The 27,894-nt window shown below is 50.1% G+C and overlaps 1 protein-coding gene across 4 annotated transcripts in view; it reads right to left on the bottom strand.

Annotated features, from left to right (window-relative positions):
- The window catches only part of HRH2 (histamine receptor H2), a 52,824-nt gene extending 25,137 nt beyond the window's left edge, over positions 1-27,687 (bottom strand). For 2 of the 4 annotated variants that reach the window (XR_001445669.3, XM_015141438.3), the window contains exons 1-2: positions 27,605-27,687; positions 1,269-2,867 (exon numbers count right to left, since the gene is read on the bottom strand). Coding sequence is in view for 2 of the 4 variants with exons in the window: in XM_015141438.3 (XP_014996924.1) it covers positions 1,269-2,344 (1,076 nt within the window). In the remaining 2 variants the exon portion in view is untranslated. 4 annotated transcript variants of the gene reach the window in all.
- Positions 27,688-27,894: the final 207 nt, after the last annotated feature.

Below are 27,894 nucleotides of genomic sequence, written 5' to 3'. Positions count from 1 at the left end.
ACCATAAACCCCAAAAAATCTCATTTCTACACCCCCAGTATTCATCATGATTCCTGGCATGTGGTGGGAATTGGATGAATGTTTGCAAATGAATGAATGAACAAATGAACAAACAGATGAATGAAAGGGTCAGTTCCACAGACCAGCATCCTGGAAGGCAAAGCCATGGTCTGTGGGAAGAGAAAGGAAAGCAACATTTATTGAGCAACTTCTATGTGCCAGGTATCCTCTGAGCATTCTTTCATTTGCTCCTCTCAGCAGTGAAAGCCCAGACCAGTAAGCTGCTTCTCCCTACAGGGAGCTTCCTCGGTGCCACTCAGGTCTTTGGTGTGGTTTCCCTTAAGATCCTGCATTGGCTTTGTCACCAGCGAATTTATCCAAATCTCATTCTGATTCTGCGCCTCTTTTCTGCCTGGTGCCCTCAGGAGGGGAATCCTGTTGTCCTCACTTGCATCTCCCGCACTCTGAACATCCGAGAGTCTGCAAGCTTTTAAGATCTATGGCCTCCTTGATTTTGCTTTCTTCTCTTTCCTCTCTTATGAGTCAGTGCCACAAGCCCCTCGTCTACAGTCTCATCCTCTGGTCCACATCTTAGGGGTACCCAGAGCCCTCTTTCCAAGGCATAGATCTGCTGAAGGTACCCTTACCCTTGCTTCTAACTCTTTCACCTTTCCTAAAATCTACAGTATCATGCCCAAACTCAGCCACCTTCAAGGCCCCACCTTTCTGACTCCACTGGCCTCTTTCCCCACCGACTTACACACCCCCACGGTAAAGCTGATGCATAGTAGGTGCTCAATAAATGCTGAACTGAGCTGAGTTTCTCATTTAACCCCACAACAGCCCCATCAAGTGGCAGCATTGGTGACATGGTTATTTGAGTGCTATCCTGGAGGGGTTCGTTGAACACTTACGACTCCTTAGTGGCAGTCAGGCTTCAAACATAAGACTCCTAATTGTAAGGACAATGTAGCTAGGAAAAAGGGCTCGCGAGTTCCAAAGTCAGGTGGCCACTCTTCAGGCCCCAGCTGTGCGGTCCTTGCCAAGTCCTCTGAGAATTTTAATATGCTCCTTTTAAAATGGAGCTAATAAGTTCTCCCTTTGGGGGCCGTTGGGAGGATTAAGCAAGAGGGTGTTTACAAAGTGCTCGTGAAGAGTGCCTAGAACAGAAACCAGCACCATCTAAACAGCAGTTCCTTAAATCATTCCCATCAGTAGCCTCCCCTCCCGGTGCCCCCATCCTGTGCACCAACGGCTAGGGCTATTACCTGTCTGTGGCTCCCTGGGGGGCTGTGACTTCTGTCCCACTCCACACCTGGAGCTTCAGGGGTTTGTCTTCCTGTTGCCTGGGTTCTCGGCTTTGGGTCCTGGACAGCTGAGAGGCGTTGGACCTCACAGAAGTTTTGTGGGAGTTGCGGTTGGCAAGCCTGCAGCAGAAGAGCTGTTGGTACCCGGTACGGAAGTCTCTGTTGAGCGCAGCATACAGGATGGGGTTCAGGGCTGAGTTGGCATAGCCCAGCCACAGAACGATGGCTTCTAACACCTCATTGATGGCATCATCCCCTCTCAGCCCACGGTACACAAACGCAGTGAAGTAGGGAAACCAGCAGATGATGAAGGCCCCCATGACGGCGGCCAGTGTCACTGTGGCTTTGTGCTCCCTGATGGTGGCTGCCTTCCAGGAGCTAATGTGATTGATCCTCTTGGCCTGGTCCCGGGCGACCTTGAAGATGCGGTAGTAGGTGATGCACATGATCAGTAGTGGTAGGTAGAAGGTGACCAGCCCATCCACCAGCCCGTACACTTCATTGACCTGGACTTTGCACTTAGAGGTGGTATGATTGCCCTTGCTGGTCTCGTTCCTGCTGTTCCACCCCAGGTGGATAGACAGGAAGGACAGGGTAATGGAGATGACCCAAATTAAGACCAGAGAGATGGCGACCCGAACTGGGGTGACCAGCACAGGGTACCGCAGTGGGTCCATGACAGCGCAGTACCGGTCGAGGCTGATCATGAAGAGGTTGAGAATGGAGGCTGTGCAAAGCATCACATCCAGGCTGGTGTAGATGTTGCAGAAGACCTTGCCAAAGCTCCACTTGCAGGACAGCTGGTAGATGGCAGAGAAGGGCAGCACCAGGAGGCCGAGGAGCAGGTCAGTGACAGCCAAGGACACGATGAAGCAATTGGTCAGGTTGCGGAGCCGGCGGTTCAAGCCCACGGCCAGACAGACGACCACATTGCCAGCAATGGTGATGAGGATGAGGACCGCAAGGACCACGGTGATGGTGATCTTGCAGGCGGTAGAGTCCAGGCAAAAGGAAGAGGCTGTGCCATTGGGTGCCATGCTGGGACCCTATGGCTCGGTCCCCTGACCAGGGCCCCTGGCTGCTGCTTCTCCGCTCCCAATGTGACAATTATGCCAACCACTGAATTCCAGGCTCCCAACAGAGCCAAAATGTGTCCAATTTTTTTTTTTTTTTTTTTGGCCAGGGGGTGGGGAAGGCTTCAATGACTGACTCTGGGCTGCTTTTCTAGAAATAAATTAAGCAACACCTTCTAAGGTGTTGAGAATGAATATGAATGAAGAATAGAGAAAAGCAAAGCCTTGAAGCCAGGTTCATGTATCAAACTCCAGTCCTCAGATGATCCCCTGAAGAGCTAGCTTCCTCCCGGGACTGGGGTAGGTCTCCACTCCCCGGGTTTTGCATAGAATCCGAGGCACTGTCTGGCGGTGGCTTTGGTGTCATACAGGATGGGTCATGTGGAGACACAGCTGTATCCCTCTCCATAGCTGGTGCCTGCTCCCATCTGCGTGATGGAGTCAAGTATTGAGGATCTCCCTCTCTGCAGTCAGTGGAGGGCAGGAGCTAAAAAGGCAAAGGTTGGATGTTAAGCACCTTGAAACCAGATAGAAAGCATGACCCGATTCAAGATGTATCCTTCTACTAGATCTCAACCTCTTGGCAAGACCCCAGGAAGTATGGGGCCAGTCTGGATACCTCTCTTTGGGAGGGACTCGGGCAATCAGGATACATAATGGGGAGGCAGAAGGGAGGCAGGATGCAAGGGGTTAGATACTGAGACTTGTGAGAAGAGTTGGAAAAGCTGGAAGTGCTTGCACTGAGAAAAGAAGGATCTAGACACAGACTTTCAGCTCCACTAGAAGAGGGCCTGCATCTGTTTGCTCCTGGTGCCTGGCCCCACAGACAGACATTAAGCGTCTGATGAATAAAGGATAAAATGAATGAATGAATAAACAAATGTAACGAATCTACTCCTCTGAAGTGCTGAGAACAGTATCTGGTGCTGCTGTTGGGCAAAATGTCTTCATACTCTAAGGTGGTGGCCGGCAAACTTTTTCAGAAAAGGGTCAGGTAATAAACACGTTCTGCCTAGCAGCCTGTGACGGCTCGGCTCTGCCTTTGCAGTGAGAATGCAGCTATGCAGATGACGTGCAGACAGAAGAGCGTGGCTGCACTCCAACAAAACTTCAGTAATGAACACTGAAATTTAAATTTCATATCATTTTCACGTGTCACAAAAATCTCTTTTTGATCTTTTTCCAAAATTTAAAAATGTAAAAACCATTCTTAGCCACGGGCTGTACAAAGCCAGGCAGAGGGCCAGATTTAGTCTGCAGTTCGTCACCTGTCATCCACGCCACCCCTGCTCTGAACACATCTCTAAATCTTACTGGTCTTACTTGGCAGAACACGTGATCCCACATCCAGGTCAGCAGGGACAGAACTCACTCAATCCTTCTAATGGTTGCATAAGAGTCTGTGGGGAGGCTCACCATGAATAGGTTTATCCTATCTTCCCCATATCACCCTCTCACGGGCATTTGGGTGGTTTCTCCTTCCTCCCTTCCTCCCTTTGCACTATTGAAGTAGTGCAAACACTACTTCAATAAAGTAACTGCATGTGCAATGCCTCTTGGTTAAATAAGAGCCCCTGGTCACCAGATAATCTCCAAGGCGCCCTCCCAGTGGTGGCTGTATATGATTCCAGCTGGCCAGAAACAAGCGGAGGCCCTGCTCCACGCCCCGGTCCTTCCCTACCAGCTTCTCCTGGTTTTTCAGAGAGCAGGCAATCTCCTGAGCTCTGAGAGTGTGCAGAAATCGAGTTGACGGTGGAACCTCCTCTCAGAAGCAAGCTAATCTCCATAAAACATAAATTAAGCCTCTCCCAGGCTCTTGCCTGGAGCGGTTTGCAACCTGAATACGAGAAGCATCATTTAATCATAACGATTGTGTTCGTGCAGGGATCAGGGTTCCCGATCACCTTCTGCCACCCTCCCTGGCTCAGCCACCAGTCCTGGCAGCTGAACCTCCGGGTATTATTTTTAGCAGATCTTTTCATTATATAAATAGCCCAAACAGCATGGGTCTCACCGCCACACTTAATTAACTTTGGAGGGGGTAGCAATCAGGGTATTTTTTTTGAGAATCCCTATTTCTCATCAAAATTTTTTCTGACTTACCCCAACAGCCGGGTATAGGTATTTTGGCATCAGGCTGACATTTGAGTTATGTTTGGATGAGAGGTCTTCAAATCTGAGTGAACCAGCCTCTCCTATAATTAGAAAATTCTTTCCTTCTCTCCCCTCCCACCCCTCCTTCTCTTCCTCAGTCCTTTTCAACACACATTTCTCTGAAAACCCAGAATGTGTCAGATGCTTCTCCAGGTGCTGGGAGGACAATGATGACCAAAACAGCTGTGAGTCCTTTCTTCATGGAGTTTTCAAAGAAGAACCACTTCTGCTGTATTCCTATTTAAAGCCCAGCTCCCGTAAATTCTGGTCACCTTTTTCGAGGGCAGGTGATTTTGTACGGCGCTCTGTCTCCCTCCCATCCTCTCCTGTCCCATGTGGGCAGAAGGATTGCCTTAGAGGGCCACGTCATCCCCTTATGGAGCAACCTTCAATGGCTTCTCTTTGCCTGTGAGGAAGAATCATGTCATCCTTGTCACCATCGTTGTCACCATCATAGCTAACAAAAAATAGTCTCTCAAACTGTCCTTTCAAACTTCTCAAGTGATGACAGGCTTATTCCAGTAAGCCAAGTACCCCTGAGGTGTACAGAAAGGGCCAAAAATCAGGGCCACCACACACCTGCGCCCCTGCACCAGGAAGTGACTGCTGCTGACCATTTGGTATGTGGGGGCCTCCTGCATTTCTCATGCCTCTGCATGCACATGGACACACCCCGGGCACTGTCCATACACAGCATACACGCTACTGAGCAACTGCTTCTCCTTCACTTCTTTTAAAATTTCCAATATATAATGGATGGCCCTCTAGGTTGCTTAGATCTAAGCCATCCTTCAGGGAGCCCAGCCCACGGCAGTGCAACTGCTGTCATGAGGATATGTGCACAAGGATGTCCACTGGCAGATGTGCAATGGCAAGAATGGAAAACAATCTGAGCTGCCATCTGCAGGGGGAAGAAGTTTCAACGAATCACGGCACAACTGTCCTGCAGGATCGTCCTGGGCAAAGCGACACCACACATAGTAAATAAAATATTACTGAATCCTCACAACCCCACGAGTGAGGAAAATCATTGCCTCTGTTTAACGGTTGAGGAGACTGAGGCTCAAAGAGGCCAGGTGATGTCATGCCCCTAGAGAGTGGCAGAGCCTGGATTCGAATTCAGCTCAAACTCCTTTGGCCTGTATTTAATGCCCATTCTTCAATCAGACTTCAACCTGTCTTTCCAACAGGGTCTCACCCAGCACTCCAGCATCTGCCTGTTAATTTCACAGACTCTCGGGCAACCGAGAATGTCCCCAGATGCAGCATGCCTTCTCCCTCCTGTCTCTGCGTTTGCGTCCCCTATGTCTGGTGCTTCACTCTTCCTTGTATTTACTTTAACCACTCTCCTTTCAAGGCCCAGCTCAGGTACCTGTCTCCTTGAGTCCTCCTAGATGCCTAAAAGCAGGAGTAACCTCTCTGCACTTTGTACCGAGTTAGATTGTACAGCACCTGCTGCCTTGTAGCGTTGATCTGGCTCTGCGGTATTTAATTCTGAAAAGTGCCAGGCCCATTCTGATTCTGTGCCTTTGCACATGCTGTTTTCACTGCCTGGAAGGCCTTTCCTTACCTAGAGAGCTCTTACCCTTTTGTCAAGCCCTGGCCTCCTCTGTCACCTCCTCCATGAAGTCTTCCAGAGGTAACTTCTCCATCCTCTCTCACTTCTACCTCCCTTGTACTCACCTCAGGCAGAGGCTTGTGCTTTCTGAGGTGGACAGAAAGGGGGTGTTTTTTTAATCCCATTGGGCAGAGTGTTGAGTTTTCAAGGCCCTGGGAGCACTCTCTTCTTAGTGGAGTCCTTGGTGATTCACCATGAGAATGTGTCTTCCCAGGAATTGAGTTGTGGTGAGACACAAAATACCACTCTTCTCTTCTATCCTTCCACCTGGTGGTGAAGAGGACCAGGGCTTGGAGGGTGAAGCTCTCCACAGAAAGAGGTAGAACTTGGCAGACTGCCCCAGGTCTGCCTGATGCCACAGCCTCCCTCTCACTACCCACAACCCATGAAACCCCAGAAGAAATGCCGCTGGTGTGCACTCAGTTTGAAAACCAGAGGGGCGAGGCCATCTAGAAAAGCAACCAAGCTGGAGACTGGGATGTGCTCCCCCTCCAAATTTACCAAATCAAGTCCAATACTTTCTTTTCCCTTTTCAGTGGGAAGTGAAACCCCTTTTGTGGTTTAAGTACTTAAACCCCAGACACAGCCCTGGCAATTGCACCCAAGCGGCAATTGCACCCAAGCGGCCAGCAATTTGGGGGAATCAGTTAAGGCCTGATTGGCCTTCTCACTCAGCCTGAAAGATAAATCTGATTTTCCAGGCAATAATGTACAACGGGAAAAGAAAATGGCATCCACGCAGCGACCACTGTGCCTGATGCCCCTGCTGGGCGAGCATCACGGCAACCCTGTGAAACAGGTGGTTTGATCCTTACTCTACAGAACGGACACCATGAGGAGTGAAGGGGAGCCCCTGCGCTGAAAGCAAGGACTTGGACATTGGACAGATCTGGGTTCCAATTCCAGCGCTGTTGCTGAAATAGCTTTGTGACCTTGGGCACGTGACTTCCAACTCTCTGAGCCTCAGTTTTCTCATTTGTAAAATGGTGATGCTACTACCTTCTCCTTCACTTGATGGCTGTGAAATGAAGACAGTAAAGGGATGGAAAACCCTTAGTGCCCGGTACGTGGTAGGTTCTTCCCAATAACATTTTTGTCATTGGCTGAAGCTGCATGGCCAGCAAACAGCATTCATGAGCATGACACATACCAAGTGGCTTCCAGGTGAACACGCTGTGCTGAGGACTGGGCTACAGCAGTGAGCACAGCAGACACATCTGGAGCGCCCAGCACAGGGGTGGGAGGAGACACAATCCGGGACCTACGGTGGAGCTGCTTATTGATGGCAGCTGTGCTAAGGGTTATCTAAAGGGAAATAGCACCGCCAGAATGTATCACGGTGTCGGTATGGAAGGCTTCCCCAGGGAAGCGATATTCGAGTTGAGATCGGTACAGATGGGAACGAGGTAACTGAGTGAACATGGGATAAGCAGATTCCAGAGAGAACAGCCACTGTGAACGTTTGGAGGAGAAAGATGGTGGGTTGTATCCCAAGAGCCCTGAGACGCCTCCGGCAGGTGGAGGGGAAGTTCGAGCAGAGGGTGATGTGATTGGAAGGTGGGAAAAGGGGCACACGGTCCCTGACCTCCTGCTGTGTATCAGGATTCGGCGGTGTGGCAGCTGGGGGTGGGCCGGAGCAGGTGGCTGCCCGGCACCGCCCAGTTCCTCATTCTCATGAGCTATTCATTCTCAGAACTTTTCCCCTGTAATCGACCACTTCAAATGTTCCAGGTGCCTGTTGAGGGTATTGGAAAGTGGCTCCAGCATCAGTCCCCAAGGAGCCGCCCAAAACGGGCTGGGAGGGGTTATTTTGGGGTTGCAAGGAAGTAGAGAGTTATTTTAGTGTTGCAAGGAAGACAAGCCTCTCCAAGCCTAGAGTGGCTGCCCCCATATGAGCTGCTGACCAACCTGGCTTCGGTCCAGACGGTCAGAGCTGAAATGATCCCTGGCCTTCCCAGCGAGCCCTTTCTTTCCACTTAACATGGCAGGACAGCTTCATTTAAGAAATGCTGGTCAATATACCAAAAAGATATCTGAGCTCATGTTTTTCGAGCACTATCCACAGTAGCTAAGATATGGAATCAACCTACATGTCCATCAGTGAATGACTGCATAAAGAAAAGGCAACAGGGCGTAGTGATTCACACCTGTAGTTCCAGCATTTTAGGAGGCTGAGGTGGGGAGGTGGGAGGATTGGCCAGGAATTTGAGACCAGCCTGGGTAACGTAGGGAGACCCTGTATCTACAAAAAGTTTAAAAATTAGCTGGGCATGGTGGTGCACGCCTGTAGTGCAGGCTACTCGGGAGGCCCAGGCGGGAAGATGACTTGAGCCCAGGAGTTCAAGGCTGCAGTGAGCCGAGATCATGCCACTGCACTCCAGCCTGGGCAACTGAGTGAGAACCGAAAACAAAACAAAACAAAACAAAAAACAAAGAAAGAAAAAAAGAAAAGAAAAGACGGAAAAAAGAAACAGAAGCAGTGGTATACAGACACGCACACACACAAAATGGAATGCCATTCAGCTATAAAAAAGAATGAAATCCTGTCTTTTGCAATATTTGACTTTCTGTGTCTGCCTTGTTTTAGTTAAAATAATATCCTCCAGTGCAACTGCAGTCAAATATTGCATGTTCTCACTCAGAAGATGGTAAAAAATGTGTACACGTGGACTTAGCACATAGAATGCTACACAATGGAGCCTCTGAATGGTGAGGAGGTGGGTGATAAGAAATTACTTAATAAGTACAATATACATTACTTGGGTGATGGAGATGATAAGTTTTGACTTGACCAGTATGCAATCTACGTATGTTACGTAATTGCACTTGTACTCCATAAATTTATATGAATTAAAAAAAAAAAACCTGGAAAAAAAGTGTTGATGACCCATTATGTGCTAGGAGTTCGGGCTCCTTCTTGCCTTTGCCCAGGAACCCAAGGCCAGCTCTGGGGCAGGGGCTGGGGATACATGTGAACAGGTGTGGTGGTCCCAATCCTCTAGAAGTTCAGATACAGCAAGAAATGGCTAATAAGAGCGGTGGGTGGAAGCCACACAGGCATGGGAACTGGGACACTGGAGCTTTGGCTCTGAGGGCAGTAGCAGGCAACAGCTCCGTGTGTGCGCAAGTGCGGGCGCGGATGTGTGTGGGCCAGAGTGTGTACTCCAGCACACACACATGCATTTGTGGAAGGAAGCATTTTCTTGGGTCTGGAAACCCCATTAATGTTAAAATCAGTCAGACTACTGACCTGGCAGTTGCACTTCTAGGAATCTGTCCTGTGATTCCCAAAGCACTGCTTGTGTTGGCAAAGTCTGGAAAGTGTAAGCGTACACATGACAGAACGCGGTGAAGCTGTACAAAAGACTTAGCTGGGCTGATGGGAGGGCCTCCAAAAGTGTGCCGATGCTGAGTGTGATATGCACAAGGGGAACACATGTGTGCATACCCACGCATCTACACGTTAATGTCGGTCAAGGACTGGCTCAGGCGGGCAGCAGTGAAAGGGTAGGGATGGCAGGGATGGCTGCCTCCAGGGAGGAAATGGGAGCTGCGAACAAATGGGAGAAAGGCTTCTTTTCCACCATGTATCTCTTGGGACCTTTTCAATCTTTTCACCTTGTATATGTATCACCTACTCAAAACCTAATAGACATATAGTTTGACTGGTGGAGAATGGAAGGAGAAGGGTATGCTGAGCAGAGGGAACAACATGCAAAGGAATGGAAGCTGGAGGACTAGCTCATGCTTAGGAGTGGGACAGGGCCATACAGTTGAGATGGGCTCCAGGCTAGGATTGGGCGAGGGTTGATGCTTGGTCCACTCAGTCCAGACGCCCCTTTATAAAAAGTCCTCTACTTCCAAGCTCATAGCCCTCAGGGCTCATCCTCTCCTCTCAATCATTGCACAGGTTTTGCAGTCCAACTGTCCTGGTCTTTGAGCATGCCGCAGCTTTCTAATTCCCCTCTTGTTGTTAGGGTAAAAATAGCAACGCCTGTTATGCCCTGTGTGATTGGCCCCCACCAACCTCTCCAGCTAGTTCTCAAGAGGAAAGTGTAGCTGGGGATGGAGTGCTTGGGAGTTTGGACTTAGTTCTGAAGGTAATAAGGAGTCACTGAAGGTTCAATCCTCAGCCCTAAGATCTCCCAGGGAACTGGCAGCAGATATGGGACCCCATATCTCTAGATCTCAGCCAGTTAACAACCTATGAAAATACTACTACAAATTGGCATATAAGGAATGCTTACTTCATGACAGGGCTGGCTTTATCTCATTTAATCTTCACCACAACAATGTGAGGAAAGAGATTTTTCTTTTTCCCATTTACAAACACAGACACTGAGGCTCAGCAAAATTAAGGAAATTGTCCAAAGTTTCAAAAACAGTAAGTGGCAAAATCAGGACTTGAACCCAGGTCTGTCAGCCTCCAGAGTCCCTGTTCTCGGCCTCCACATATCTGGCTTTGTCGGTAGAGAAAGGGCTTGGGCTTTTAAAAGAGATGGTGTGATTGCAGTTGTATCAACAGCACAAGACACTTCCTCCCTTGTGGTAACATCCACACGTCTTTCATCTTTGTGGTTGCAGGTGTCTAACTCCTTCCTGGCAGGACATTTGGTCAGAGTCTACAGGCAGGAAAAGACTCCTGGTTGAGGCTGTTCGTTGGAAAGAAAGTCTGGAGCCTCCCAGGAGCTCTGGTCCTGCCCCTTTATTTCTTCTGAGTCAGGAGGGGTGCAAAGGCAGAGCTTGTTCTCGCTTCTGTCCTCAAGCACGTCTTGTCCCAAGCTCTGCAGCCCGCAGCGGGGCTCCTCTGCACAGGCTGAAAAGTGAATGGATCTGAATGTTGTCTGGAATTGGGAATTGGGGGCGGGTTCTGTAACTGGTGGTGTTGGCACAGACGGGGAAGAGTCTCACTACCCCCGAGACGTGTGTCCTCCAGCTCAGCGCTAGATGGCAGGGTCAGAGCAGACACTTGATGATGATGAGTGTCATCCCCTAGGCATCATAGTGAGGGAGAGGGGGACCTGGACTTGACGCAAAGACCCTGGCCACTTCCATTTCCCGAGCACCTACCACGTGCCGGGCACCTGACAGATGATAATAATAGTATCTGGATAGCAGAGGTTTTCATGTTCCCATCTGATAGATGGTAAAACTGAGGTTTGGAAAGCTCACTTGTCTGGGCCCACATAGCCACAGTAAAGACGCAGGCAGGGCTTTGAACATCCATATCCCCCGGCCCACCCTCCCGCAGAAGGCATGAAACCAGCCTGGCCACTGATTTGTGTGACCAGTTCTTGTGTGATGTTTCCTTATCAGTGACAGACTCACACCATTTGCTCGGCCTCTGCCAACAGCAGATATGGGAACCTGAAGCTGCATCCAATGACAAAATTCCTTAGTTTTTGTTTGGGAAAGTCTTTATTTCTCTTTCACATTAAAAAAAGAAAACTGAGGTGGCCGGGGGTGGTGGCTCACGTCTGTAATCCTAGCACTTTAGGAGGCTGAGGCAGGTGGATCACCTGAGGTCAGGAGTTCGAGACCAGCCTGGCCAACATGGCAAAACTCTGTCTCTACTAAATACAAAAATTAGCCAGGCATGGTGGCGGGCATCTGTAATCCGAGCTACTCGGGAGGCGGAGGCAAGAGAATGGCTTAAACCCAAGAGGGCAGAGGTTGCAGTGAGCAGAGATCACGGGCCACTGCACTCCAGCCTGGGCGACACAGTGAGACTCCATCAAACAAATAAACAAAAAAACAAACAAAAAACAACCGAGGTGAAATGCAGATAACATACAATGTACCATGTTAAATTGTGCAGTGTTGGGGAGCATTCAGTACCTTCACCATGTTGTGCAACCACCACCTCTCTCTGATTCCAAAACATTTTCATCACCCCAGAAGCAGGCCTTGCTCCCGTTATCAGTTGCTCCCGCTTCCTCCCTTTCCCTAGCCCGTGGCAGCCGCCGACCTGCTTTCTGTCTCTGTAGACTTGTCTATTCTGCATATTGTGGGCACAAAGTGCATATAAATCATGAGGTGAGGGGCTGGAAAAGGACCCCTGATTCTTCTTTCTAACCTGCGTCTCCCCAGCCTCCAAACACCTGGTTGCTCAGGTTATACACTTAGGCATTCTTCTTTTTTTTTTTTTTTTTTTTTTGAGGCGGAGTCTCGCTCTGTCGCCCAGGCTGGAGTGCAGTGGCGCGATCTCGGCTCACTGCAAGCTCCGTCTCCCGGGCTCACGCCATTCTCCTACCTCAGCCTCCCAAGTAGCTGGGACTACAAGCGCCCGCCACCACGCCCGGCTAATTTTTTGTATTTTTAGTAGAGACGGGGTTTCACCATGTTAGCCAGGATGGTCTCCATCTCCTGACCTCATGATCCACCCGCCTCGGCCTCCCAAAGTGCTGGGATTACAGGCGTGAGCCACCGTGCCTGGCTGGCATTCTTCTTGATTCCCATCTCTCCTTCACCTCTGACTTCCAACCCATCAGCAAACCCTGTGGTTTCTGCCTGTGAAATGCGCTCATGCACAGACACACACACACACACACCCCTACTCTCCTTTGCAGCTGGCCCCGTCCTAGTCCTAGTTCGAGCCATCGCCCTCTCTTGCCTGAAGTTTTGAGACAGGTCCTCACCAGCCTCCCTGCTGCTGGCGCTTGAATCACGAGCACCTGCCTGCTTCTGCCTCGCCAGTTCTGTCCTGTTCCGCACTCTTACCGCCGGCTCAGAAGGCCCCTTGTGATCGGCATCCCCGGCAACCTGCTCCATCTCCTCTTTTACCACCTGAGGCCTCAGTGGGTGCACACTGGCTCCCCTAACCTTGCTCTTATTCCTCAGATACTACACACCTGCTCCTCCCCAGAGCTTGGTCTGTGACCTGCTGATGACCTGGACATTCCTGTCTTGGTACACACATCAGCTCTGCAGAGGGGCCTCCTGGACCCCTCCAAGGCAGCTCAATTCACCCTCTTCAACATCCCCCCCATGTGGCCCTCCTAGCATTTCGTGTGTTTCTCTATTGGTTCACTATTTGTCTCTCCCTACCGGAATGAGAGCTTGGCGAGGGTCAGGATCCAGGATCCAGGATCCACTCCGCCTTGCTCCCTAACAGGCACTTAATGGGGAATCCACTAATACTCAATTGGCTAAATGCATTTGAAAATAACCATCATAACAATGCAATATCCCATTTATTGGGCACTTTGAAAGTATCAAGTAATGTTTGAAATATTTTAAATACATTATCCCATTTAAGCTCTTCAACAACCCTATTATGTGGGTACCACTATCCATCTCTATTTTATAGATAAGAAAATTAAGGTTTATGATGTTTTGTGACTTGGCCAAAGTCCTCCATCCGCAGGGGGCTGGCGAGTGTGGCAAAGGCCTGGGGAGGGAGTTCTCAGGGCAGGGGTGAGATGGGATAGCTGAATAGTCTGCCTTGGTTCTTGGGGAGGTAAGATGTGGATCGCCAATGTTTTCAGGGAAGCCCACATCCCTGCCACCCAGGGGCAAAACTGCTCAGGGGCAGCAGCTAGGGTGGGAAGAATGTTGGGCTGGGAATACGGATCCTGAGTTTGTGTCTCTGGTGTGACTCTGACTTGCTATGTTACCTCAAACAAGTTTCATATCCTCAGTTTCCTCAGCAGAAAAATGTGGAGATGGGCTTAGAATATTTCAAAGGTCTCTTCCAGCAACTGTATGTGTGTATGTGGAGGGGAGAAGACAAGGAATCATGAACCCTCCATAGTGAAATAGAGCTCTGGGTGGAAATAAAACACAGGGCTCCTCGTGTTCAGGAACCTCTTGTGTAGCACCCAAGAGAGGCAGTCATCCTGGCTGTCCTTGCACACCTCCATCGATGGGGGGCTTCCTATCTTACAAAGTGTTTGCCAATGAGCCACAGCCATTTAAGGACATTTACAGAGCTCTACACCCTCTTTCTTTGGGAGGTCATACCTCACTGCATAACAAATACATTGCAATGTATGCACTTTGCAAAGAAAATATAATTTGTATATGGCTATTTGACTTAGGCAGCTGACTTTGACCAGCTGGCATAGTGTTACATTTGCAGATGTTCAACTGGACATTTAATACTGGCAATTTTATCGTTTTCTTTTTGTATTTTATACCTGGCACTTTGGGTGTATGTGTGTGTGTTTGCAAACTTTTTTGTGCGTCTCTGAAAAGCTTTGAGGTTCAGAGAAGAAGTCCACGTTCCTTTTTCCAGGCTTGCTGTCACCACCATCATCACCATCACCTCCACCATCGGTAGCAGCTGTGGCCACATGAGCTGGATACCAGCGCTGCCGCTGACGAAACGTCTCTCCCTCCCTCTCTATTCTCTCCCCCAACCCCCCTCCTTGCAGGTTTTGCCCTTCTGCCAAGGTACAGCTTTGTCTTACAGGCAGAAGTCCTGCAACCAGCTGGGTCACCTTAAAGATAGCAGCAGCACACAGATAACCCTTGCCAGGAACATTTATACCCGTTGATTATCTTACGCAACCTCCGCTCTGCTGAGGAACACCAAGCCCATGCAGTGCCCCACAAAGCCTTGGGCAATCCATCTGGCTCCTGGGAACTTTCTAATATGGATCCCCAACTTCTCTTTTCCTCACTCAGAGGCTTCTGTGCACAGAACTGTCCTCCAGTTCCCCAAAGCACGGCCCCATCCCCACGCAGCACTCTCAGCGGACATTAGACATCTGGTTATACAGTCTTGGCATCATTGTATACACTTAGCATACCTTGTCCTTAACCCCATGTGTGCCATTCTTCCTTTCTCTGCTGGCCCCTACCAGGTGAGTGTAAGTGCCACAGGGCAGGCCCCATGTCTGTTTGCCCACCACTGCATTCAGATGAGGCTTGGTAAGCATTGCTACAGGCCCAAATCTGGACATGGCCTGGCAAAGCAAATCAAGAACCAGCCCAGGCAGCTGTCTGCCTGGAAGAGATTGTTGTCATCCTCCTGTGGCCAGTCTTTGGACAAGAGTGAGGGTGGGGATTAGGCTTAATCATGTAGACTCTCCACGGGTCTCTGGTGGGCTCAAGGGCCTTGAGGGTTCTGCCCCAGGCAGGTGGTTGCATTTGCAGCCTGGCTGTGGCAGTGCTCTCAGGCACACTGCTGGTCCAAGGGGAAGTTGTGGGATTTCTGAATGATCTATTAGTAGGACCGAGGACAGGAAATAGCCTAGTGGTCACTGTGAGTGGAAGAGTCCCTGTCCAGCATTTCTGATGGATGGCCAGGTTGCCTCTCCTTGATTACCTCCAAAGATGGGGAGGTCATTTCCTTCAAACAACATGTGTCTCCCCTCGTTTTCAAATTTTTGGACAGCAAAGATGGAATCAATGGCCACAGGCTGAATTCAGTCTACTGAGGAGTGCTGTGGGGTTCAAACAATGTTTATCAATTTTTTTTGAGAGGCAACCTTTAACAATCAGGAGATTTCATGTAAGAAGTCTAGGTTTCCAGTTACTTTTAAAAAAAATAATAATTTTGTTTGAGGCAGGGTCTCACTATGTTGCCCAGGCTGGTCTTGGACCGCTGGGCTCAAGAGATCCTTTTGCTTTGGCCTCCCGAGTAGCTGGGACTACAGGCCTGGCTCCAATTACTCTTGAAACAGCCCTGGCCCTCATTCCCACCTGTCCCCTTTGGATTGGAGCCTGGTGCTAGGAGCCTGTTTGGTCAGACACAAGCCCACAGGGAGTGACGTGGAGCAGAGCAGTGACACCACCTGCCTGGCCTTGGAAGCATCAGAGTTTGTCACCCCGAGGGAGCTGCTCCTGTGGTTAGTGAATCTGGGCTCCTTGGAAAAGCGGCATCAAGTTACAGAAGTATCAGGTCTCCCTGGTTCTGCTCAGTCCATGAACGGTAAGCGCAGGATTCCTCTAGTGGAGCTCTAGTGCTTTTTGAAAGCATTAAAAGGGACATTGCTTGGATCCTGATGTGAACAGAATCATGGTACAAAGGCATCTTGAGGCAATCAGGGAAACTTGAACGCGAATCAGGCATTGGGTTATGTTAAGGAATTGTGTTCGTTCTGTCGTTCTGCTAGCTGCAGCAATGGGGAGGTGCCGTGCGCTCGCCAGTTAGAAATAAACCCAAACACTGAAGCTGGGCACGGTGGCCCACGCCTATAATCCCAGCACTCTGGGAGGCCAAGGTGTGTGGATCACTTGAGGTCAGGAGTTTGAGACCAGCCTGGCCAACACAGTGAAACCCCATCTCTACTAAAACTACAAGAATTAGCCGGGCGTGGTGGTGGGTGCCTGTAATCCCAGCTACTCAGGAGGCTGAGGCAAGAGAATCACCTGAACCCGGCAGGCAGACTGTGCAGTGAGCTGAGATGATTGCACCACTGCACTCCAGCCTGGGCGACAGAGCGAGACTCTGTCTGAAAAAAAAAAAAAAAAAGAAAGAAATTCTCACAAGCACAGTGCCATGATGCCTTGGATTTTCTTTAAAATATTCACATGAACATTATGTGGTGGCAGGGATGAAAGACAACTGGCAAAATGCTGAAAATAGTGAGACTGGGAAAGGGGGATGCAGGGTTCATAATTCTCTCCTCTCTACTGCTGTGTCTCTTTGGAATCTCAAAAACAAATGCATTCAACAAAGCACGGGCCAGGCGCTGTGGCTCATGCCTGTAATCCAGCACTTTGGAAGGCCGAGGCGGGAGGATGGCCTGAGCCCGCGAGGTGGAGGCTGCATCGAGTTTTGATTGTGCCACTGCACTCCAGCCTGAGCTGGAGGAGACCCTACCTTACAAAACGAAACAAAAACCAAAGCAGGGACCTCCTGGGGAACTGTGCGATCGGCTCTTTGTGGACATTGTTGCACTTTGCTTCCTGATTCTGCACTGAGTGAGTCCTGCCCTCAACATTCCTTCCATGCTGGGGAGCTCCCCTCTCCCCTGCTTCTCCCACCCTCTTTCTGGATTTGGACAACTCTGCCCTGACCTTGCTGCCCTTCCCTAGGAGTCTTTGAGTGCCCCTCACCCTCGCTCTGCTTCTGGGAGCACGCGGTTCTTCCTGGACAGCCGGCAGAATGGCTGGCGTCCTCCTCACTGACCACCCCGGGCCCTTCCTCCTAGCCGGCCCCTCACCGCGACTCCCATCTCAGTCTCCAGCACCTCATGAAAAAAGGCATCGTTCACAGCAGCTGCAGTGAGTTCTAGTCCAGCTCTGCTGCTACCAGTTAGTCAATTTTGGCCAGATGACTTTGCTTTGAGCCCCAATTTCCCTTCTTGTAAAATGGGGCTAATAACCCAGCCTCACAAGGGAGTTAACAGGTGTATGGGGTCAAGATCAAGACCCTTCTGGAGCCAACTTCCTGAGTGACATTCCCCTGTGCCCCCACCCTGCGAGCAATGGCTGGCAGCGGGGGTCTCTGCCTCAGACTTCTCAACTGGAGGAAGGAAATCCCTGCAGTTCGCCACTGTCTGACTGCTGTGCAGTCAGTGGGCAAATGTGTGCCAAGCCCCAGCACTCAATTCTTTGTTCACACACCGTGAGTGTGAATACTGCACATGCGTGATGCACAAGCCCACAGCACAGTGCTTGGCCCACACTGGCACCTACCTTCCTCCAGCTTCCCAGGTGCCTGTGTCCCAGCCATCCTTCCCCTTCCAGAACCTCATTCCCACACAGTCCCAGCCCTGGGGCACCAAACCATGGCTTTTCAGCTCCTGGCCTAGGTGGCCCACTTTCTAGGGATGCTCACTCTGCCCAATTACAAATATTTGAAACAACTGTAGATATGACCATATTCTCGACAATGGGCAATATTGGGAATGACCTATATGTTCAAAACTAGAATAATGGTTAAATTATGTCATAACGAAATTACTATAGCTATTACTATCATTTCTTAGAAACTATGAAATAATGAGGGAAAATGCTTATATTTAAGTCAAAAAAATAGCAGGATTCAAATTGTAAGGAGACAATGATTATAACTATGAACTCCTAATCTGTCAACTTCCAGGAGATGTGGGGGGACAGCAAAAAAAAATTTATGTCTAGTAGGACAGACTGGATGGTATTAGTGGTTTTATTTTGGATGGTCATACTGGTTATTCTGTCTTCTTTGCGCGTTTCTTTTTCTTTTCTTTTTTTCTTTCTTTCTTTTTTTTTTTTTTTTTTTTTTTTTTTTTGAGATGGAGTTTTGCTCTTATCACCCAGGCTGGAGTGCAGTGGTGCAGTCTCGGCTCACTGCAACCTCTGCCTCCAAGGTTCAAGCGATTCTCCTGCCTCAGCCTCCCGAGTAGCTGGGACTACAGGCACCTGCCACCACACCTGGCTAATTTTTGTATTTTTAGTACAGATGAGGTTTCACCACATTGGCCAGGCTGGTCTTGAACTCCTGATCTCAGGTGATCTGCCTACCTCAGCCTCCCAAAGTGCTGGAATTACAGACATGAACCACCTCGCTCGGCCCGCACATTTCTTTATTCAAAGTTTTCTACGTTGAGAGTGAAGTCTACAGTGACTAAAAAACAACATGTAAGGTGCAAAATAGTATGTATAATATATTCCCCTTTGGGCCAAAAATAAGACTATACATTACATATATATATGCCTTTACTTGCAAAAAGAAAATCTGGGAGAATAAACCACAACAAATTAACAAAAGAGACCTCTTGTTTTTTTGAGCAGGGACTGGGCAGATGGCGGCCAGGGTGCAATGAGGCCTTTCGTTGTGCACCTTGTATATTGTACTTTTGAACCACATGAAGGTCTTATCTACTCAAAAAGTGAAAAGAAGAAACACAACTATCTAATCAGTCTTTAGAAGAGGCAGCAGGGTCCCAAATGAGCTCTGTGGATATTTGTTAAAGGTGCTACTTCAAAAAAAGGGATCTGGAGCCTGGGTGCAGTGGCTCATGTCTGTAATCCTAGCGCTCTGGGAGGCAAGGCGGGTGGATTGCTTGAGCCCAGGAGTTCAAGACCAGCCTGAGCAATATGGTGAAACCTCGTCTCTACAAAAAAAATAATAATAATAATACAAAAAATTAGCAGGGTGAGGTGGTGCATGTCTGTAGTCCCAGCAACTTGGGAGGCTGAGGTGAGGAGGATCCCCTGAGCTGGAGAGGTCGAGGCTGCCGTGAGCTGAGATTGCACCACTGCACCCCAGCCTCGGTGACAGAGTGAGACTCTATCTCAAAAAACAAAAAAAGGAATCTCTGCCTTAGTGCAAGGGTCATGTCAACTGGGGTCTCTGTTGAGCACTTGACTGAACTCGCCAACCTGTACTGTGACTGAGAGGGGCTGGGGGTAGCAGGGCTTCCAGACAGCCAAATGAGGCCCCAGATCCCACCTGCACAAAGCCTTCTCTGAGACTGATGCTTCGAGGAACACAGTTTGGGGGCTGCAGGGCAAGGAACTCCTACTGGCCCAGCCTCTAGGTAGCAGGGCAGAGACAAGGATGAGGCTGGTCCTGGGGTCCCAGATCCCAGGGCCTCAGGGCTCAGGCAGGCAGGTGAAACATGGCAGGCTGCACCCACAGTGGGGGTGTAGCGCCCAGCTGGAGGGGCAGCCACTACGCAGCTGTGGCCACTATGGGCTCAGTGCCATCAGAGCTGCACATTCTCCAGAAGCTGGAAATCTGGATGTTAAGTAAAATCTTCTGGGTTTGAAATAAAATGTCCTAACTATTCAATGAAATCTCATTTAAAACTGTTGGCTCATTTTTTTTTTTTCCTAAACAAAAATATCTTGTGGTCTCTGCAAAAGTCCTCTGCCAGCTGCCATCTATGATCTTGGCGTGTTCCTGGTGTTCTTGGAGAGCTAGGTCAGTTTCCAGGATTTCCTTCTTCCTTTTCTAACCAATCTTCCCTATTTTATAATTGCTTTGAGAGCTTGGCCTCCGTTGACATCACATTCACTGGTCAATAGTTTGGGGGAATCTGCCTTCCGCCTGTTTGACAGTCAGACTGACAGGCACCCAGATCTGACCCTGGGAGTGCGGTAAGGTGTTCAGAACTTTCTAGCTCTAGCAACGGGCTTTCTTAGGGCAGCGAGTGTTCTGTGCCTGGAAGCAACAGTCAGTGTTCCTGTAGCCAGGACCTCTGCTCTGGGTTCTAACAGTCCTCTGATGCCAAGCAGGGATGCCCCTCCTGCCCACTCCAGCCTCAGTTTCCCCTCCCATCTTGCCATCACACCCTCTGTGCTTGAGGCATCCATGGCCTCTCACTGTTTAACTCTCTTTAATTCTCACCCTTCTGCGCTTGTGCATATCCAGATCCCTGGGTCTGGACCTCCCTCTCCCGCTGCCTCTACTCCCCCTCTCCAGCCACCTGGAAAATGCCATGCTCAAATGCCAGCTCCCGCAGCTCCTGTGCCTCCTCGGTCGTAGCAGGAACCCCAGGAGGCTGGCATCAGCTGTTCCCATGTCATTCATTACTTAGATTCCTTCCTTTCCTTCAACCCATAGCCCCTTCAGATGATTTCACCTCTCAGCTTTGAAGCTGTCCCTTCCTCTCCAGCTGCAGAATACTGGCCTTCATCCCCGCACAAGATGAAGAGAAAGAGCCGGGGCATCCTGATTAGGTTCCTGGCCTCCTGCTCTCTCCTCAGCCCCACCCTCCTCCGCACTGTCTGGAGAAAAGGCATTTTAGAAAATGCAAACTGGATCGCCTCTATCCTCAGCTGCAAATCCTTTTGTGCAGGCTGTGTGCGGTGGCTCATGCCTGTAATCCCAGCACGTTAAGAGGCCATGGCAAGAGGATCTCTTGAGCCCAGGAGTTTGAGACCAGCCTGGGCAACACAGCGAGCCCCTGCCTCTATGAAGAAAAAAATAAAGCAGCCATGCATGGTGGGGCTCTCCTGTAGCCTCAGCTACTTGGGAGGCTGAGGTGGGAGGATGGCTTGAGCCCAGGAGGTCAAGGCTGCAGTGAGCCGTGATTTCACCACTGCACTCCAGTTTGGGTGACAGGAAAAAAAAAAAAAAATTCTTCTGTGGCTCCCACTGCCTACAGGACAAAATCCAAACACCTCAGCTTGACACTGAGGACTTTTCAAGGTCTGCGCCCTTGATTCCTCTATGACCTGCCCCCACTGCCCGGGGGTCTCAGGTCAAGCCTAATCATTCTGAATGCTCTGAACACCCCTGGACGTTTTACAGCTCTGTTTCCTTGTGCACGCCCTTTCTACACCTGGAATACCCAGACGCTCTGTGTCTCCCTGCTGCATTCCCATGCACCTGTCTGTCTTCCCCACTATGCTGGAATCTTTTCTCAGGTGTCAGACGTATCCATTGCTGAATCTTCAGTGCACTGCCCAGGACTGACTGAGCACAAGCAGGGCCCCAGGAAGCATTTGGTGAGTGACCGAATGAGTGAATGAGTGGCCCTCATGTTCACAGAGGCTTTGGCTGTTAGATCATTCTCCCAGGAAAAACGGGCAATTCTAGAGCCCAAAGTGGCCAAAGTGTCCAGTCCTTGCTGGAGTTGGAGGTGTTTGCAATCCTTCCTCCTGTTATTGGAGGTTGGGTGCCAGGTCAAAGCTGCCACAAGCTCTTGCAGACTGTCCCCAAGGGGCTGGCAATAACCAGCCGAGCTGCCTGCCCCAGTCCGTGACCAACTTGGCTCCAGCCACGCTTCTCTCACAGCAATAGCGCCAGGCCCGCACCCTCCTGGCAGTGCCGTCACACAGCATCAGATAAGGGCAGAGCTGGAAAGGCCCTTTGCAATCAGCCAGTCTCACTTCCTCTGGTTTTCAAATGGGGCAGCTGAGGCTCAGAGTGGGGAGGTGGTTTGCCCAGGGTCACACAGTGAGTCAAAGGTGTAGTCACACCTGGAGTTCTTCAAGATCTTATCAACCAGGAAAATACGATCAAAGGAAACTTGAAGTGTGCTAGAGGGGGGCTGAAGAAGTGTCCTTGAGACTGGGAGGACAAGGAGGGCCTCTCTGAGGCTGATCCTTGAGCTGCTGTGCAAAGGGCAAGCTGGGCAGAGGAACTGGCGAGTACAAAGGGCCGGTGGGGAATGAGCTGGCCCTTTTGAGGCTTTGGCCAGAGCTGAGTGAGGAGAAAGGCAGACAGGGCACGGGCAGGGCCTGATGGAGGGCACCTGATAGACTTCTATGGAGATTGCCTTTCAGTCCAAGTAAGGAATGACTCAATGAAGTTTAAAAGGTGACTCTGATCTGAATAGACAGTTTTTCAAAGAAGATACACAAATGGCCAACAAGCACACCGAAGGATGCTCAAATTCATTGGCCCTCAGGGAAATGTAAACCAAAACCAGAATGATACCACTTCGCACCCACAAGGATGGCTAGAATCCAAAAGACCTGAGAAGCTTTGGAAAGGACTGGGACCTCCACGCACTGCTGGTGGGAATGTAAGAGGGTGCAACCTCTTTGGAAACAGTTTGGCAATTCCTCAAACACGCGCCAAGTCAAAGCTTTATCACCGTGTGACCTAGCCATTGTACTCTTAGGCATATATTCCAGAAAAATGAAAATATATGTCTCCCCAAAAGCCTCTATGCAAATGTTCACAGCAACGTTATTCATTATAGCCCAAAAGCAGAAACAATCCAAATGCCCATCAACTGGTGAATGAGGAAAATGTGGTCTATCCATACCGTGGAACATTATTTAGCCATAACAAGGCATGAAGTGCCGATACATGCAACAACATGGATGAACCGTAACAACATGCGTAAGGTGTAAGAAATCGGTCACAAAACCTATTGTGTGATTCAATTTTTGTGAAATGTCCAGAATCTGGAATAGGCGAATCTACAGAGAGGGAAAGTAGACCTGTGGCTGCTGAGCCTTGAGTGGGAGTGGGGAGTGGATAGAGGGTGACTGCTAATGAGGACAGGTTTCTTTTGGAGATAGCGAAAGTGGTCTGAAATCAGGTAGTGGTGACGGCTGCACAACTCTGTGTGAATATCCTAAAAATTATGGACTTGTCACTTGAATTGGTGACTTTTATAGTATATGAATTATATCTCTATAACGCTCTTATGTTAAAAAAGACCACCCTTGTTGCTTGAGGTCAGTGGGGGCAGAAGGGAAGCAGGGAGGCCAGGTGACCAATAGAGCAACCTCAGGCTCAAAGGACCAGTGCTTTGAAGGCACTTGGTAAACACCTGTGGGTACCTGAACCAGCTGATCTCTGGTCAGGAATGCTCTTCTCTTCCAACCCAGGGTTTCTTAACCTCCGCACTATTGACATTTGGGACAGGATAATTTTTGGTGATGAGGGCTGTCCCGTGTATTGTGGGAAGTTTAGTAGCATCTCTGGCATCTACCCACTAGACACCAGCACTCCCCCTCCCCAAGTTGTGACAATCAAAAATAGCTCCAGACGTTGACGAATGTCTTCCAAGGGGCAAAAACGTCCCCACTTGAGAACCATCGTTCCAACCTCCCTGGCTCACCTGGTGAATTCCTACTTATTCTTCCTGATCTATTTCAAATATCATCCCCTCTGGGCAGCCTTCACCTGCATCCCCTGAGGCCTCACAGTTTCCTCAACACCCCTGTCAAAGCCCTGAGGACCTGCTTACACACCACTCTCCCCACACCCCACTGTCTGTAAGCTCCGTGTAGCAATGGCTTTTTTTTTTTTTTTTTTTTTTTGAGACAGAGTCTCACTCTGTCTCCCAGACTGGAGTACAGTGGCACAATCTTGGCTCACTGCAACCTCTGCCTCCCGAGTTCAAGCGATTATCCTGCCTCAGCCACCCAAGTAGCTGGGACTGCAAGCACCTGCCACCACGCCCGGCTAATTTTTGTGTATTTTTATTACAGACGGGGTTTCACCATGTTAGCCAGGCTGGTCTTGAACTCCCGAACTTGTGATCCTCCTGCCTTGACCTCCCAAAGTGCTGGGATTACAGGTGTGAGCCACTGTGTCCAGCCTGCAATGACATCTTATATATGCCTGGGTTCCCAGTATTTGGCACAAACCCTTACACTTTGGAGGTCATTGTTGTGCCATTTTTTCACCTCTACAGTGCAGGGATGCATTGCTTTTTACAGCATCTCTGTGATCCCTGCTTAAATGTTGGTTGATTGAATCTGTCAACCCTTCCTGACCCTGATTAGGAGTGTAGGCTGTGGATTTAGATGGCCAGTGTTCGAATTCTGTTAGACATTGGGCAGTGGCTGAACGCATGTTACTCTTACTTTCCAGTCTGAAAGTGAGACCCATAGGGTTGTCATGAGAACATAGTAAGAATACAACAAATAACAGATATTGATATCAATAATTTTGTATTTCTTCTAAGGGGTCTGCCAGGCCTTGATATAATTGCCCCTATTACTGACAAGCCTTCATGTGCCAGCTGCATCCTGGGTGCTGGCAAGGAGAAGACAGGTTACATCGTCCCCATCTTTAAGGAGTCCTGGGGGAGGAGCATACCTGTAAACTGTGGGGTCCTAAAAGATCTGGTTTGAATGGAATCTTGCAGGAAGAGTAGGATGGGGTTGCTAAGCAAAGGAGGGCATTGCAGGCAAGAGAAATTCCAACTGGGAAGTTTGGAGGTGGGCAAGAACACAGTTCATTCTGCCAGCTGGATGTGGATTGTTGTAGGTGGACCAGCAGAGGGTGGGTGGGTGGGGTAGCTGGAGGCGAGAAGGCTGGCCAGAGACTAGACCATCATGAGCCATGTATGCCAGTCTGAGGACTTTGGTCTTGATCCATTTGGTAATGAGGAGTCTTGGAATATTTCTGAGCAGGGGAGCAGTAGCCTCAGCTCTGTATTACCAAATTGACAATAGGATAAAGGATGTATCAGAATTGGAGGGGACAAGATAGGAGACAAGAAGATGGTGAAAATTTCAACCTGGAAAACACTACTTGAACCCTTTTAGAGACAATTCAGTCTTTATTGTAGGCCTGAGACAGGGCACCCTCAGATACAGTGCACCCTTACTGAACTTACTTTTTTTCAATCAGGCACCCTCCTCCCTGCTCTCAGAACTCGAAGCCAGGTAGTCCACTAATTATTAAAGAACATGCTCATTGCATAAAATCTGGAAAGTCAAGAAAAAGTAGTCAGGGAACACATCTCCCACAACCCCACCATCCATGGGCAAACACTGTTAACACTCTTTAGCCTATTTCCTTCCAGTCTTTTTTCTAAGCTCTTGCCACATTTTTGGGACCCTGCCATTTGCATGCCGATGCAAAACATGTTTCCATTCACTAAAAACTCTTAACTTTTGGTGGTCACATGTGCGTCCCATAATTTTATTGATTCCCTACTGTTGGACATTTAGGCACTTTCTGATTGTTGATGAATATCTCTGCACATGAAAGAGGCTTTGTGCATATCTCCATCCTTTCATTTGGATGTACTCCTCTTCTTTAAAACATTTTTTGGCAAAGGAACCTCTCTAGCCTGCTGGGACACCCTTTTCCCCATCATCAGGGATTTCTTCCTCAAGTCTGAATTAAATCTTTGGGATTGGAACTTAATCCTGTTTCCCTTACTATGGGGTGTTGGCGGAGATGGACCACAGCTGGTCTTGTTTTTCCCATGGAATGTCGCCTGGGAGGGTCAGTAGTTAATCATCAGCCTAGAATGGAGAGTGGGATGTGCCTGTGAGCTCAGGAGAATTAGCCTAGACTGAGATAAATAAAGACAAGGTTAACCCGGACAAGGTGATGGAGGAAGCAAAGAAATTGGTGGACTGGGGTGAGTCAGTCTGATATCAGCATCCTATGTAGTACTGAGTAGTGACCTTCCTTCCTTCCAGACCCTGAGAGAAATCTCTTGGAAAGAGTACCCCAACCCTGCTGCCAGCCTTCAGGCTCACGTTCTCCAGTGCTTTGTAGCAGCCCTTCCTATGACACATGGAACAAGAAGCCAGTGCTGATTGCGCACGTGCCATGTGCCAGGCCCTGTGCTATGCCGCAACTTATACAGTCATATTTTGGGGCCAGCACGATACAACCAGAAGCACCCTGGAGGCGGGCAGACCTGGTTCCAGTCTCTGCACAGGCATTTCCTACCGGTGTGACCACATGGCAATCATTTACCTCTGAGAACCTCAGTTTCCTCATCTGTAAATTGGGATTTGATGGCACCAGTTTCCCAGGATTGCTGTGGTGACTCTAACCAATGCCATACTTGTAATGCACCAAGTACCCGGCCTGCAAGGAGCAGGTTCTCGAGATAAGTTATTTTCTCATGATATTGAATTCTCCTTATATCCCAGCTCAGATATAAGGAGAAAATGCCACCATCCAGACCCAGAGATGTCAAAAAATGTAATCTATCCAATTGCCTTGGATAACCTCCAGGGACAGGAAACTCATTAGTAGGGAGGAATTTATAACTTCCTTTTATAAATAAGGAAACTGAGGTGCTGAGAGATTATGCCAGGAGTCTTCACAAGACAAAAACTGCCATCTGAGAGACGTCATGTCTAGAGGAGCATCAGCCTCAGGATAGGTCTGGAGTGGAGGCTGAAGCTTCTGGGCCCCCCACATTCCCTAGGCCCTGCCCTGCTTCAAGTCCAGCCTGGTCACCACCCAGCTTCACCGACTTACCCTCTCTGGCAAAGGACACAAAGGGGACCTAGAACGTAGAAATGACTTCTCAAGAGGCAACCACCTCCAGGACTGGGCCCACCTGAGCTAGGGCATGACAGCTGCCACTGGGGGCCACCACAGCACACAGGCACTTTCCTGCCCCACCTCGTTCACCTCACAACACCTCATGGACGGGGTGGGGGGATTAGCATGGCCCTCAGGAGGAAACTGAGGCTGTCAAGCTCAAGGTCAATGCGCAAACTGGGATTCCTATCAAAAGAGGCCGCTTGCTCCGCTCATCCCACAGGCGAATCCACGTCCAGATGTCCCCAGCAAGGACTCCCACCCGCTGAGCGCTGCCTGTCGTGGCTCCAGTCAACGGGCGTCGGGCAGCAAGCCGCAGCCCAGCGGGATGAAGGCAGGTCGTTCTCGTTCCCTGAGACATAGAAGCCCCCTCCCCACCAGCCCTCGCCCTCCGCTGGCTTCCCTTTAGCAGAAAGTTGCTCCATGCTCCGACAGACACATCGCCGCGAGAAAATGCCACCACCCAGACCCAGGGACAAAACGGGGACTGTTTCGGCGCAAGTGGACTTTCCAAATCCACCCCTCGCGGGCAAAGAGGACATAAAGCCGAACCGCGTCCCGAGCACCGCCGCGGACTGGGACTGCATCCCGAGCTCTCAACGCCCCCTTGGGGAAGGCACAACCCCGGCGGTCACAGAGAAGGAAACTGAGGCTCACAGGCCAAGCGGAGGCACCTGCCCAAGGTCAGGCACAGCCAGGGAGCGGTGGGGCCGGGTCTCGAACCCAGGTTCGGGGCCACGACCGCCGCCGGGGATCCCGGAGCAGCCCCTCAGGCGGCTCCGCCAGCCCACGACGGGTCCCCAAGCCCGCCCGGGACCCCACCCCGCGCCGAGGCCCCGCGGGGAGGCGGCGGCCGCGTTACCTGGTGCTGCTGCCGCGGGCGTTGGCTCCGCACCCGGTTCGCCTCGGTCCCGCGCCCGCGCCGGCTGCGCTCCGGGCAGGGATGGAGCGGGCGGCGCGCGCACGGCCTGCGCCCCGCGCCTCGCACCCACTTCCTCGTCTCCGCCCCCAACTCGCTCCTCCTTGCTCTCAACGCTCCTTCCCTTCCTTCCCTCTCTAAGTCTCTCTCTCTCTCTCTCTCTCTCTCTCTCTCTCTCTCTCTCTCTCAGCGCGCACACACCCACATTTTCTCCCCCAGTCTCCCTCTCCCAC

This window comes from Macaca mulatta, chromosome 6, assembly GCF_049350105.2.
Source record: "Macaca mulatta isolate MMU2019108-1 chromosome 6, T2T-MMU8v2.0, whole genome shotgun sequence".
Taxonomy (NCBI): domain Eukaryota; kingdom Metazoa; phylum Chordata; class Mammalia; order Primates; family Cercopithecidae; genus Macaca; species Macaca mulatta.
This window is presented reverse-complemented; position numbering and strand designations above follow the sequence as displayed.